Genomic DNA, 14,277 nt, shown 5'->3' on the forward strand with positions numbered 1-14,277 from the left:
AAGGAGATCAGTCCTGTGTGTTCATTGGGAGGACTGATGTTGAAGCTGAAATGCCAATCCTTTGGCCACTTGATGCAAAGAGCTGACTCATTTGAAAAGACCCTGATGCTGGGAAAGATTGAAGGCAGGAGGAGAAGGGGATGGCAGAGGATGAGATAGTTGGATGGCATCACCGACTCAATGGACATGAGTTTTGGTGAACTCCGGGAGTTGGTGATGGACAGGAAGGCCTGGTGTGCTGCAGTCCATGGGGTTGCAAAGAATTGGACACGAATGAGCGACTGAACTGAACTGAACATGTCAGCTGTTGTTTAGTTCAGGACCAAAAAGAAATCAGCAGAAAACAAAAGCCTCAGGAATATGTCCTTTTAGGACTCAGAGGAGGAACAGAAATCAATGCAAGCAGAAGAAACAATAGGAGAGATAGTAGGGAAATATGGGGAAGTTCTCTACCATGGAAAAGAGGAGGAGACGAGAGAGACCAGGGGCTGTGGATGAGCTGAAACAAATGCAGTCTCAGGAAAAACTATTGACTTTGAGGATTAAGAAGCCATCGGAGGGCATGTTTATAGAAGGACGGTTGGAAAAGCCAGATTCCTTCTTTAAAGCTCGGGGCTCAAGAATATATGAAGCTCATTTGTACAGCATCCAGCAAAACTTCTGGTGCATTACAGGCTGTAAATAAATGCACTTTGATGCATTTGATAAATTGAAAGTACTTTGGGGATTACTTGACTGTGTCTAAAGAAATTGGGTCATTTACTGATCTTCAAAACTGTGTGGAGGCTGGAGCTACTTAATCTACGATGAGAGGAAGAGGATATTGGGGTGCTGGGCATTGTATATGGGGCAAGCATCTTGGCCCACTTGATTGAATTGCCATCCACCAATGAAGGAGTTAAGCCCATCTCGATTCAGGGACGTGTATGTGCCTCAGGTTGCCCTTTGATTTGTAGTTGCTGCTGCTACAGTCCAGTCTCGTTTGCTCCGTGGCTCAGTCCTAGCCCTTGCCTGCAACAATAATTTTGTCTTCGGCATTCTGTGTTGGTCTCTATGTGCCCCAACTGTGGTGATGCTTTTCTGTAGTTCGATGTCCCGAGAGTTATGCATGAAAGTCCCTCAAAATATTTCTCCACTTCATGATTACCACCTCTTTTGGGAAAATGGGGGATGGTATATTGGAGGAAGAAGGAGAAATCAAACTTAAAGAATGCCCACTATTTTATTTTTTAATTAAAAAATTAAAAAAAATTTTTTTGCCACACTGTGAGGGGCAGGTAATCACTAGACTGTCAGGGAAGTCCCAAATGCCCATTATTTTAAAAACTCATTTAGCAACTATTTATTGGGCATCTCTAGTTGCCAGGCCTTTCACACGCCATATCATTCTTCCAAAAACTTTCTGAGAAGTTATCATCCTGCCAATTTTGTGTCCACTCATTGCCGTGCAGGTGATTTCTAGAACTTTATGATGGGTAGGGCTTTCTTTTTCTTTTTAAGCATCACATATGTTTGATTCAGAGTTGACCTACGAATAGCAAAGTTCTCCAAGGCTCTGGATGTAACATCCTCTGTGAGTCCTAGAGCTATGCCTACATCTGCGATTTGGGCATCATCTAGAGACCAAACCAAAAGCAGGACCATCTCCCTGTGGATCTGGCTTCCAGTCGAGGGCTCCAGTTGTTTCTACACCTGGTTTCTTGATGTAGAAATACAGGACGTGGAACACTGGCTCAAACTGTCACCCATTTTGCCCTCATTCATTCAACAAAAATGTGATAAACTCTCACTCTGCTGAACACCGGGACTGCAGAGTTAAATAATCTTTTGCCCTTGCCCTCAAGGAGTTTGTTCATTGCAGAGCAAGCCGAAGATCAGAAAGTAGGTCATTCTCAGCCAAGTCAACATCAGTGATCAAATACCTCGTACTACTTTGTTGTATTTACCTTCGTGGACTCCCCGGATATCTCAAGGAAGCTGGCGGGACCATTCCACGCATTTTCTCTTTGAACCGAGAAGTTATATTTAGTCCAAATGAGATGGCACAGTTGCTGGAGGCAGAGTGGGGCTGAACGAGTGAGTGGGGATATTGTGAAGTTCATTCTGTAAAGCTGGCCTTAAACCTGAAGTTACCCCTGCTGACCCCTGGCGCTTACTTGGGAACATTTGAAGGACGCTCCTTTCAGGGCCTGAACCCAGGCATGAGAACAGAGGAAAAGAGAAAATAAACCCCAACTTTATCACTTAAGACTTGGAACTCAGAAAAACTTTGACTCCAGTTTGGGATGAAGTCAGAATGGATTCTTTTGCTCATATCTGCACAACCTTCTTTCAAAGAAGAGAGGGGGGAAAAAGTCCATTTGTATCTTTTTTTTCAGATTCTGCAAATAAACGTTATCATGTGCTAAAAAAAAAAAAAAAAATTATTTTCATTTTTGTCTATTTTGAAAGCCTGATTTTAACATCCTGACTTTTTGCATTGATTTTATTTTTATCATAATAAAGGTGTTGACTAGAAGACTTAGAAAGCCTGAAGAAGGTAATCATCATCTGTGATATCCAAAGAGAAGAAAACTACTCTTAATATATTCATCTGTTTCCTGATATTTTATCCTTCCATGATAATGTGGATTTATCTAAAATTAGGATCATCCTTTATGTAGAGTTTGTATTCTGCTTGATATTCTCACTTACAGATACTTTGAAACTATTTTTAAAAAAAGGCAGAGGGTGCAGAAATGTATCTTTTCAAATGGAAATATTCCTGCTATGTTATTAAATAAGAAAGCAGTCTTCAATTTTATCTCCTTTTTGGTGTAAATAACATTATACTATGCTTGATTTATGTCTTTCCAGATTCTTTCTTATTACAACATATGCTCCATTCTTTATCATCTTTTTGCTTATTTGTGTTTTCTGATTGTCCTATGGTGGAGCACTGTTAACTTTTTGGACTTCATCAGTATAGACTGAAATAACAAGAAGCATTCCGATCTAAGAGCCTTTGTGAGCAGCTTTTTCTCGGATCATTTTCTTAGGATAAATTCCTAGGAGTGCCATCACTGGGTCTAAGTGGTGAATATTTTGTGTATTTTGTACTCTTTGCAGTCTAACTGCATTCTTCTTGAAAGTGAGTTTTAAATGTGTTTTCTACAAAGTAAAACACATTTATTCAGCCATTTTTGCCCTCATGTCTTTGCTTTATCAGGCTTTGTTGCATCATTACTTTTCCCATCTTCCATAGAGTTCCTATCTCCTTATAAACCACGCACACTTTTTTCTCTTCCCCCACCTCCAAATACACATTTTTCTGGACAGCATTATCCCAGTGCTATACAGTGGCTCCCACTTCTGTGTTCACTGACTCATTGGAAAGGACCGTGATGCTGGGAAAGACTGAAGGCAAAAGGAAAAGGGGGCTGCAGAGGATGCTGTATGGTTAGGTAGCACTGCTGACTCAATGAGCATGAATTTGGGCAAACTCCGGGAGACAGTGAATGACAAACGAGCTTGGTGTGCTGCAGTTCATGGGCTCACAAAGAGTAGGACACAACTTAGTGACTGAACAGGAACACCCGGTCCTCAGCCTCACCACTCACCTTTGCCATCCCAGAGAACAGTGACCTCTTGTCCCTCTGGCCCCACGTACTGTGCCAAACACATGAAGATCACCTCCTCATTGAGAATCTACCAAAATCAAAACATCAGATACTATCCTCAGATGAGGATTTTATGAGTTTTTTGTTTCTATAAATTTAGTAGCTTGAAAAAATTAGTATAAAAAGTTGTCCTTGAATTTTCAAGCATTATTTTTTAGAAGCTGTTTCAGTTCAGTTCAGTCGCTCAGTTGTGTCTGACTCTTTGCGACCCCATGAATCACAGCACATTAGAGCCTCTCTGTCCAACACCAACTCTTGGAGTTCACTCAACTTGTCCATCGAGTCGGTGATGCCATCCAGCCATCTCATCCTCTGTCATCCCCTTCTCCTCCTGCCCCCAATCCCCCCCAGCATCAGAGTCTTTTCCAATGAGTCAACTCTTCGCATAAGGTGACCAAAGTACTGGAGTTTCAGCTTCAGCATCAGTCCTTCCAATGAACACCCAGGACTGGTTTCTGTTAGGATGGACTGGTTGGATCTCCTTGCAGTTCAAGGGGCTCTTAACAGTCTTCTCCAACACCACAGTTCAAAAACATCAATTCTTTGGCTCTCAGCTTTCTTCACAGTCCAACTCTCACATCCATACACGACCATTGGAAAAACCATAGCCTTGACTAGACGGACCTTTGTTGGCAAAGTAATATCTCTGCTTTTCAATGTAATATTTAGGTTGGTCATAACTTCCCTTCCAACGAGTAAGAGTCTCTTAATTTCATGGCTGCAGTCACCATCTGCAGTGATTTTGGAGCCCAGAAAAACAAAATCTGACACTGTATCCACTGTTTCGCCATCTATTTCCCATGAAGTGATGGGACCAGATGCCATGATCTTCGTTTTCTGAATGTTGAGCTTTAAGCCAACTTTTTCACTCTCCTCTTTCACTTTCATCAAGAGGCTTTTTAGCTCCTCTTCACTTTCTGCCATAAGGGTGGTGTCATCTGCATATCTGAGGTTATTGATATTTCTCCCAGCAATCTTGATTCCAGCTTGTGCTTCTTCCAGCCCAGCGTTTCTCATGATGTACACTGCATATAAGTTAAATAAGCAGGGTGACAATATACAGCCTTGATGTACTCCTTTTCCTATTTGGAACCAGTCTGTTGTTCCATGTCCAGTTCTACCTGTTGCTTCCTGACCTGCATACAGGTTTCTCAAGAGGCAGGTCAGGTGGTCTGGTATTCCCATCTCTTTCAGAATTTTCCACAGTTTATTGTGATCCACACAGTCAAAGGCTTTGGCACAGTCAATAAAGCAGAAGTAGGTGTTTTTCTGGAACTCTGTTGCTTTTTTGATGATCCTGCGGAAACTGTTTAGAAGAAATTTATTATCAGAAATGTAGAGACCCCAAATGAATGTAGAAAGTTCATTAGAACTGGTTCAAGTATTTTTCTTACAAAAATATCTAAATTGCCTTTATACAGCACCACCTTTTATGGCCCAAAAGGGCTTCTCTGGCAGTGCAGAGGTTAAAGCGTCTGCCTGTAATGTGGGAGACCTGGGTTTGATCCCTGGGTTGGGAAGATCCCCTGGAGAAGGTAATGGCAACCCACTCCAGTATTCTTGCCTGGAGAATTCCATGGATGGAGGAGCTTGGTGGGCTACAGTCCATGGGTCGCAGAGTCGGACACGACTGAGCGACTTCACTTTCGCTTTATGGCCCAAAACCCAACTATGTGGATGGATAGAAAGAAGCTCCACAGCAGCAGGCATGTTGGCCAAAATTACTCTCACCTCAAATGCTAGGGCTGTGGACCAAAAATAGTCTCATTCCCTGATACATTGAAGAACAGAGTTGGTTGATGAAAAATATTCCAACCAGATGTCCAGGAATTTGGTAACTGCAGGTACAAAGGAAGGGAGGGAAGGAAGGCAAATTGTCTTCTATGTATTAAAACAGTGAAAGTGTTACTCGGTCATGCTCGATTCTTTGTGACCCCATGGACTATAGCCTGCCAGATCCTCTGTCCATGGGATTCTACAGGCAAGAATACTGGAGTGGGTAGCCATTTCCTTCTCCAGGAGACCTTCCCAGCCTAGGGATCAAACCCAGGTCCCCCACACCGGGGGCGGATTCTTTACCATCTGAGCCACCAGAGAAGCCCATTATATAACATTGTGGGGTTTTTTTTTTTATTATTATGTGTTATTTCTCTTTGGCAATGGGTCTTCATCGACACATGTGGGCATTCTCTAGCTGTGACAATTGGGGGCTACTCTCTAGTTGTGATGCCTGGGCTTTTCACCATGGTCACATCTCTTGTTGCAGAGCCCTAGGGCTTGGGCTTCAGTCCTTGTGGCATATGAGCTTAGTTGCCATGCAGCATGTGGAATCTTCCCAGACCAGGGATCAAACCCATGTCCCCGGCAATGGCAGGTGGATTCTCAACCACTGAACCACCAAGGGAAGTCTTAATCCTGACAATGGGTTTTAAGTATTATGGATAGTCCATTAAGAGAAAGGCGGTACATTCTCCAGATCTCTGTAGTTGAATATCTGTGACATGTTAGGCACTGTGCTGGGAGCTTTGAGGAATAAGGTCAAGTTTCAGGAGAACTTCCTCCTTGCCAGTCAGTGTTACAATCAACTCAGGAGAAAGGCATGTGAACAGAGAACTACAGCGAAGGCAATTTAAGAGAGGGGCTTTTTGAGTGCTGTTAAGCAAATGCCTTTACATTCAGTTCAGGGACAGGCTATTTCCAACCGTGGAGGCAGAGGAAGATACTCTGCAAAGGAAGTAGCTTTTGAGCTGAGCCTTAGATGAGCTGATAATATCTTGAGAGATAAAGATGGCTAAAAATGTACATGAAAGGGATGCAGAATTCTGATAAAATTGCGCCAGGCATTTTGGGAAAAGCAAGTAGACCTATCTGACTGGTGTGGAAAGTTCAAACGGAAAAGGAATGAGAGAAAACCCTGATATGATTGGTTAATTAAACCCAGATCATGCAGGACTCAGACTCTCAATTGAGAGGCTGGTATTTCTCAGAGTTGTTTCTGTTTTGACTCACTACATGAGCATTATGTTGGGATGTAAAAATGCAGACTCCTGGGCCACGCTGCAAGTCAGAATCAGAAGGCAGGCCTCTGAAATCTGCATCTTTAAAATTATCCAAAAATTTGATTTAGTGATTCCAGTGCACACTAAATTCCAGGGGTTCCCTTGTGGCTCAGCTGGTAAAGAATCCGCCTGCAGTGTGGAAGACCTGGGTTCGATCCCTGGGTTGGGAAGATCCCCTGGAGAAGGGAATGGCTACCCACTCCAGTACTCTGGCCTAGAGAATTAAATGGACTGTATCGTCCATGGGGTGACAAAAAGTTGGACACAACTGAGCGACTTTCCCTTTCACTTTTCCAGTGCACACTAATAGTAAAACTGGTGAACATTTGCATTGAAATGGCAACCAGGAAGGCAGTCAGTGAATGCTGTGGGCAGGTGAATGGCCAGCAGGCAGGGAAATTCAGCAGTGACAGCAGGTGCAGGAGCTTGTGAATCAAGGAGGAGGGGAGTCTGTGGGAGTGACTGGTGGCCAGAGGTAGTAACAGAGAGGAGCAGTCATTAGGACTCATGGGGGTGGCACCAGCAGAGATATGTATAATAAATGAATTTCCCTGAACACCTCCAGGGTCAGTCTGAACCTCTAGCCCTCTGCAAAGCTGTGTTTAACCCCCACCTCTAACATAAATGCTTATGCAAAAAAAAAAATGCCTGGACTTTCCCGAGGGCATCTCACATGTGCTCATGAACCCATCTGAGTGCCACGTTGTCGTGCTGGACGTCATGATGTGAAGACTGCTTTGCTGGGTCCCTTGCTCTCTGCCCAGGCTGTGACCCATGAGCACCTTGAACTTGCCTTCTGCCCTCCAGGCCCAGTAGCTTTCTGATACTGTCCCATCAGCCAGTCTGGGAGATGCCGTTGTCGCTGTAAGTTCTGTAGTTCCTGCCCCGCCAGCATCCTTCCCTGCTGATTTGCGTGTCACCAGCATCTCTTTGGCCGCCTCACCAGGCCAAACAGATACAGTGGATGATCTGGATGCTCCACTTATGTCCTGCCAGGTGGTATCATAAAGTACCCACATGGGGCACTGTGGCCTGAAGGGATGAGGAAGACTGGATTCTTCTCTTTGGCTAGCCCTCTGCCAGAAGGATCTCCAAGCAGCCCTCTTTAGCTCTGTGTTTTGTAGATGGAGGCAAAATGCTCTTTCATCCTCTCTAACTTCTTCAGGGCTCAGACAATAGTTCAGCGGGGCTGCCAGGATACACCCTGAGAGGCAGAACCTCCTATCCCCACTGAGAGAGTAGAGGCTTGTGTTGGGGTATGGAATTCATTGTGCCTGGCCCTCCTCCTCCCCTCAAAATGTATGTTCCTCTAAAACACGAGACACCCTCTGTTCCCAGCAGGTGATGCTTTGGCAGGCCAGCTGCACTCTCCCCCCATCACTATATCTGACCAGTCCCCTGTGGAGGATACCATGAGATCACCTGAGATCCCCACTTCACATGGGGATTGAAAGGCAAATTGTGTTTGGAAGAAAAGAGACAAAAATTATTTCACTTAATTTTTTAACAGAGGCAGTCTGCGCTAGGTCGCTTCAGTCATGTCCGACTCTTTGTGATCCTATGGTCTGCAGTCTGCCAGGCTCCTCTGCCCATGGGATTTTCCAGGCAAGAATACTGGCGTGGGTTGCCATGCCCTCCTCCAGGGGTCTTCCCCACCCAGAGATCAAATCCGGCGTCTCTCACGTCTCCTGTATTGACAGGCGGGTTCTTTACTGCTAGCACCACCTGGGAAACCCAGAGGCAGTACATTTATATAATTCCAAAGGTACACAGGGGTATCCTGTGAAAAGTCCTCCCACCTCCATCCCCTGCCCTTCAAGTGAACCTATTTGTGTTTGAAGTAAAAATGTACTGTATAGTCTACCAGCTTTTTAAAAATGGGAAATGGTAGCATGCTGTTCTATACCATGCTTTTTACAATTCTATATGAGAGCTTCCTCATTCTTTCTACAGCTGCAGAGTGTTTGTTTGTAGGGTTATATGTAACTGCTCTCTACAGGTAGAACTTGGCATTTTCCCAGGCTTTTGCTGTTACAGATGATGCTACAATGGACAATTTGTAAAGAGCTCATTATAGACACAGGCAGGTGTATAATATCTCCATGGTCAAGTCCTAGTGTGAGATGGCAAGTCAGGTTAAGTGAATGTGTAATTTTTAGAAACATATCACGAGGTTCCTCCTCGTAAGTGTTGCGCCATTTTGCATTCATACAATTAAGAGACAGGAGTCCCTTCGCCCCCACCTACTGTTTCATCAACAGAATGCTGTCAGACTTCTGGATTTTTGTTAATGCAGATGGGTGAGGGGTACCTTATCAGCAGTTTGTGGGGGAGGGGAGAGAGGGCTGGGTTGGGAACCTCTGGATGGCCAGAGCACTGCTTCACACATGGGACATGCAACACTGTTAATGAGCAAAAACAAGAGCGCCCACCAGCTTTCTTATTTTTGTCTAAAATGTCATTTTTAATTTCATGTGTTAAATGAACAGTAAAATTGATTTTGCCTTGGGTTTATGGTTCTCTGGATATTTTAAAACATATTTATTTGTTTGGCTACACCTGGTCTTTGTTACGGCATGTAGGATCTAGCTCCCTGACCAGGCTCCCCCTGCACTGGGAGCATGGAGTCTTGCTTGCCATGGGATCAGCAGGAAGTCCCAGTTCTCTGGATTTGAATACCAGAATCAGTGTGAGTAACTGCTGCCATAACACAGGACAGCTCTGTCACCCCACAGAGTCCCCCATGCTCTCCCCTTGCAGTGGGAGCTCTCTCCCTCCCCCAGACCCTGGCAGCCACTGATCTGTTCCCCAGTCCTGTCTTTCTCTGTCTTTCAGAGAATGTCATAAAAATAGAACCATACAGTATGTTACCCTTGGAGACTGCTTTTTCCATTCAGCATGATTTCCTGGAGACTTCATCCAAGCTGGTGCCTGCATTTGTATTTTGTTGCTTTTTATTGCCAAGAAATAGTCCATTGCAAGAACACAGCACAGTTTGTTTACCCCTTGAGTGACATGGAGGTTGTTCCCAGTTTGGGGACATTATTAATAGAATGGCTGTAAACATTTGCCTACTGGTTTTTGTGTGAATGTAAATTTTAATTTCTCCTCAGCTTAGTTTGATTTCCACTTATGATGATGAGTAAGTTTAGGTATATTTTCATATGTTTATAAGGCATTCATAGTTCCTTTTCTATAAAGTGTTCATTTCCTTTACTTATTTTTCTCTTTGGGTGTTGATGACTTTTAGACAAGTTGGTTAGGGGAGTTGACAGGCATCTGAATGAAAATAGCTGTTAGTTTAAAAAGGTAGGACCAAAGTTGGAGAGAAAAATGTCTGAAAACAAAAGATTTTAGATAGAGTTACTCTGGTAGAGAATGGAGAGATGGGGCCATGGATCTACACAAGCTCTAAATGGAGGGGAAAAAAGACAGTCTGAAGACAGAATCTGTGGGAATGCCCTGTTTAGGATGTGAAGGAGGAAACTAAGCAGGAGACCTCTCAGAGGTCAGAGAAAAGCCATGATGGTGCAGGGTAACATTAACAAAAGCTGAATATTGAAGGTGTACTAAGTAAAGGGTGTAAACCCACAGGGCCCAGTGTTCAGAAAAAGAAAGAACATCTCTTTCCCAGAATCCCAAGCAAAACCCTCCAGTTTTGTCTGATTGGACTGGTGCAGGTCACATGACCATCCCTGGACCAGTCGGGATAACCAGGAGATACAAAAGACAACACCCATGCATAATCATAGCACAGGGGATGGTCATGGGGACTGTGATCATGAAGACCACACAGCCTGAGGGGTCATCGAGGAGAAGGATGGCAGAAGTAACAGCAGGTGAAGCTCAGGGGTCACATGGAGGACATGCAGAGTACAAGGCTTCCTCTGAGAAGGCAAGTGGCCTCCCCATCCCCATACTCTTGCCCTTCTTGTATTCCTTCTCACCACTGCGGTCATAAAATCTTGTCTTGTTGGTACCCAGTGAGAGCCATGTCAATGGTTTCATGTTGTTCCCTCGATGTAAGCTTTACAAAGTGGATTGGATTTTAGGACCCTGTGGACTTCCTGCCTGTGTTGACCCTTTACTCTTCAGCGCCCTAAAACCATCACAATCCACAAGCTGACCACTTTTCCTCTTCAACAATGGCAATCCTCTGTCTCTTCTCTAGACTGTAAGCTGCCCATAGTCATGGATTGTGATGGTTTAGCTCAGACTGGATCCTGTAGCAATGTGGCGTACAGCAGGGGCTCACACATGTGGACATGGGAAGGATGAATGGGTACCCTCTAATCTGAAAAATGCTCTAGCCTCAGTGTTTACTTCTAAGGTCTGATTCACACTCATTGTTTACCTGAATCAGATGTCATTTTATTAGAAACTAAACAAAAGCAATAATGAATGAAGAATTAGGGGGGATAAAAAAGACTAACTCTTTAGAATTCTATTTTATATTTATGGGGAAAAAAAGTGGGAGGGCAACATGCCAAAATATAGACACAGTTGACAGTAGGTAGCGGAAATAAGGATCTGTTTTTTCTTATACTTTTTGGTGCTTCCCAGATTTTCTACAATGCATATGTTTTACTTTTTGTTTTCCAGATTTTCCAATGCATTGAAGAAAGTGTTTCAATTTTTCAATTATAAAATTTCAAAATAACCCACATGAAACTGTAACAAAACCATAGCAAGCTTCTCATTCTCTGACTTAAATGTATTAACCAATTGGTTATGTTGAGACTTCATCTAATGAATTTTGCTGTGAAAACACTAAGGAAGAAGAAAATGGAGGACATTAAGGAGTTAAAAATATTTTAAACATGCCTTTAAGGAAGGAGGCAAAGTAGGGAAGGGGAGAAAGAGAAAAAATAGGGAAAGAAGGAGAGAGGGACATGGGAACAAAGAAAGGAAACCAGAGTCTAAAGTGTCCTGAAGAAGGACTGATTAAGCATCGTGCATGCACCCAGTGAAATATGTACACTATCTGAAGCTCTGTCTCTGAAGACAGTGGTAGTGCCCAGATGGGCATGGTGGAACTTCGATACCACCACATCTAAAATATCTTCCCAGACCACCCCAAATAAATGCACTCCATAAGTAATGATGGTGCGCTTGCTTTTAACATGGCTCCCGCAGAAAGTGACTTCTTCCTCCACCCTCTGCTTGCCAAGAAAGGATGACACCATCTTTATGAAGATTATGACAATCCTTATGACTTAAGGTGTGGGTGTACTGGTTGCTCAGGGGTGTCCAACTCTTCGTGACCCCTGTGGACTGTAGCCCATCAGGCTCCTCTGTCCATAGAATTCTCCAGGCAAGAATGCTGGAGTGGGTTGCTATTCACTTCTCCAGGGGATCTTCCCAACCCAGCGAGCGAAGCCGCGTCTCCTGTACTACAGGCAGATTCTCTACCATCTGAACCACCAGAGAAGCCCTGTGACATAATATTAAATAAAAAAATAATAGATGGAAGGGAATTCCCTGGTGGTCCAGTGGTTAGGACTCAGTGCTTTCACTGCAGTTGCCTGGGTTCAGTCCCTGGTTGGGGAACTGAGATCCTGCAAACCACATAGTATATGGCCAAAAAGCAAATTTTTTAAAAGTATAGAATGAAAAAAAAAAAAAATAATAGGTTGAAGAAAGTGTGGTTATAGCCATGCATTTAGAAAATAAACATAAAATTTATTCTAAAAGATGGAAAAACTGGAAGACATATCATGAATAGCAATACAATCATGAATAATAGCATGATTGTGTTTTTCCTACTTTTAAAATGTTTAGAACCATACATTTTAAAAAATATATGTATTATAAGGGACTTCCCTGGTAGCTCAGTGGAAGACTTCACCTTCCAGTGCCGGGGGTGTGGGTTTGATCCCTTGCTCAGAGAGGTAAGATCCCGTATTCCTTGAGGCCAAAAAACCAAAACATAAAATAGAAACAATATTGTAGCACATTTAGGAAAGACTTAAAAAATGGTCCACATCAAAAAAAAAAGTCTTAAACAAATAGTATTATAAAATAAATGTAAAAATTGTGTTTTAAACATCAAATCAGTTTTACTTGACTTGAAATGAATACAGCAAGAGCTCTCACCATTCTTTGCTCTCCTTCCCGCAGGATGTGCTGGGCGGCATCCTGATCACCGCCATCCTCATTGTCCTCACTTACCCTGCCTGGACCCTTATCGATCGCCTGGACTCGGCTAGTCCCCTCTTCCCCGTGTGTGTTCTAGTGGTGCCGTTCTTCCTGTGTTACAACTACCCCGTGTCCGATTACTACAGCCCGACCAGAGCGGACACCACCACCATCATGGCTGCTGGGGCTGGGGTGACCATAGGGTTCTGGATCAATCATTTTTTCCAGCTCGTGTCTGAGCCCATGGAATCTCTCCCTGTTATTCAGAACATCCCACCGCTCACCACTGACCTGTTAGTTTTGGGTCTGGCCAAATTCACTGTGGGAATTGTGCTGATCCTCCTGGTCCGTCAGCTTGTACAAAAGCTCTCACTGCAAGTGTTGTACTCCTGGTTCAAGGTGGTCACCAGAAACAAGGAGGCCAGGCGGAGACTGGAAATCGAAGTGCCTTACAAGTTTGTCACCTACACGTCTGTTGGCATCTGCGCTACCACCTTCGTGCCAATGCTCCACAGGTTTCTGGGATTACTCTGAGCCTCAAACAATCACTAGATGAGACATCAAAAAGTTGAGTGGGGAAGTCTTGGTGACACATTTTTCTTTAAAAAAAAAAAAAATGTCCTTAAGTCACATGTCTATTTTGCTAATATCTAAGATAAATGTTGCTGCTGTATGGCGGGGAAAGTTGTCTTGCAGGAACCACTTGCCTGTAAGGGTCATGTCACGGATGAAGCCAGGCTAAACCCACAGTTGACCTCTTTTGGGGTCCCCCACCCTGTTACATGGACTTTGGGCCAGCCCTGGGCTGGCAGGAATTGCAGCCTGGCTTAGGAGTGGCCACAAACACCCTGGGTTCTGGAGAGCATGACCCAGAAAGCTGGACATCGGGTTTTCTTTTCAATTATGACCCTGCCCATCGTCAAGTCTCAGTGTTGGTCCGAGAGAAAGGGTGACGTTCCTTGGACGGGGTGACTTTCTGTCGTTATGATCACATGAGACCATGCCAGCTCACAGGGAAAGAGTGCTGTAAACCTCCCCGGGAAGCGTGAAAGGCGGGGCAAAGCCCTGAGGTCCTAGGCAAGAAACTGCTTTCCCTATGTGTCCTGGTCTCTGTCAGGTGCACATTGGACGGCGGGGCATCTACTCCTCCTTGTCTGTACACTTTGCAGGATTTGGGTACCATTTATTTCTATCCTCTTCTGAACCATGAACCCAACTGGCTGCTCCCAACTCACTTCATCCGGGTTCCTCTGGGTGTGCAGCTCTCTCCTGCATCAGAGTGACTTGGGACTAGCCCTCTGCCCTTCTTCAGCTTTTTTCACTTCCTTACAAACTGGGAAGGCACTGTTGTGGGCCTGTTAAAGTGGATCAGTAGAAGAACAGGTGAATGTAATCCTTCTTGGGGCCCTAGACCTCCCTCC

At 44.1% G+C, this 14,277-nt stretch overlaps 1 protein-coding gene across 1 annotated transcript in view; it reads left to right on the top strand.

Annotated features, from left to right (window-relative positions):
- Positions 1-13,390, top strand: part of SGPP2 (sphingosine-1-phosphate phosphatase 2) — a 155,265-nt gene extending 141,875 nt beyond the window's left edge. Inside the window, exon 5 of the mRNA XM_052660957.1 lies at positions 12,839-13,390. Coding sequence (XP_052516917.1) covers positions 12,839-13,390 — 552 coding nt within the window. The remainder of the gene's footprint in view (positions 1-12,838) is intronic.
- The last annotated feature ends 887 nt before the right edge of the window (positions 13,391-14,277 follow it).

The sequence above is a fragment of the Budorcas taxicolor genome, chromosome 2 (assembly GCF_023091745.1).
Source record: "Budorcas taxicolor isolate Tak-1 chromosome 2, Takin1.1, whole genome shotgun sequence".
NCBI classification, from domain to species: domain Eukaryota; kingdom Metazoa; phylum Chordata; class Mammalia; order Artiodactyla; family Bovidae; genus Budorcas; species Budorcas taxicolor.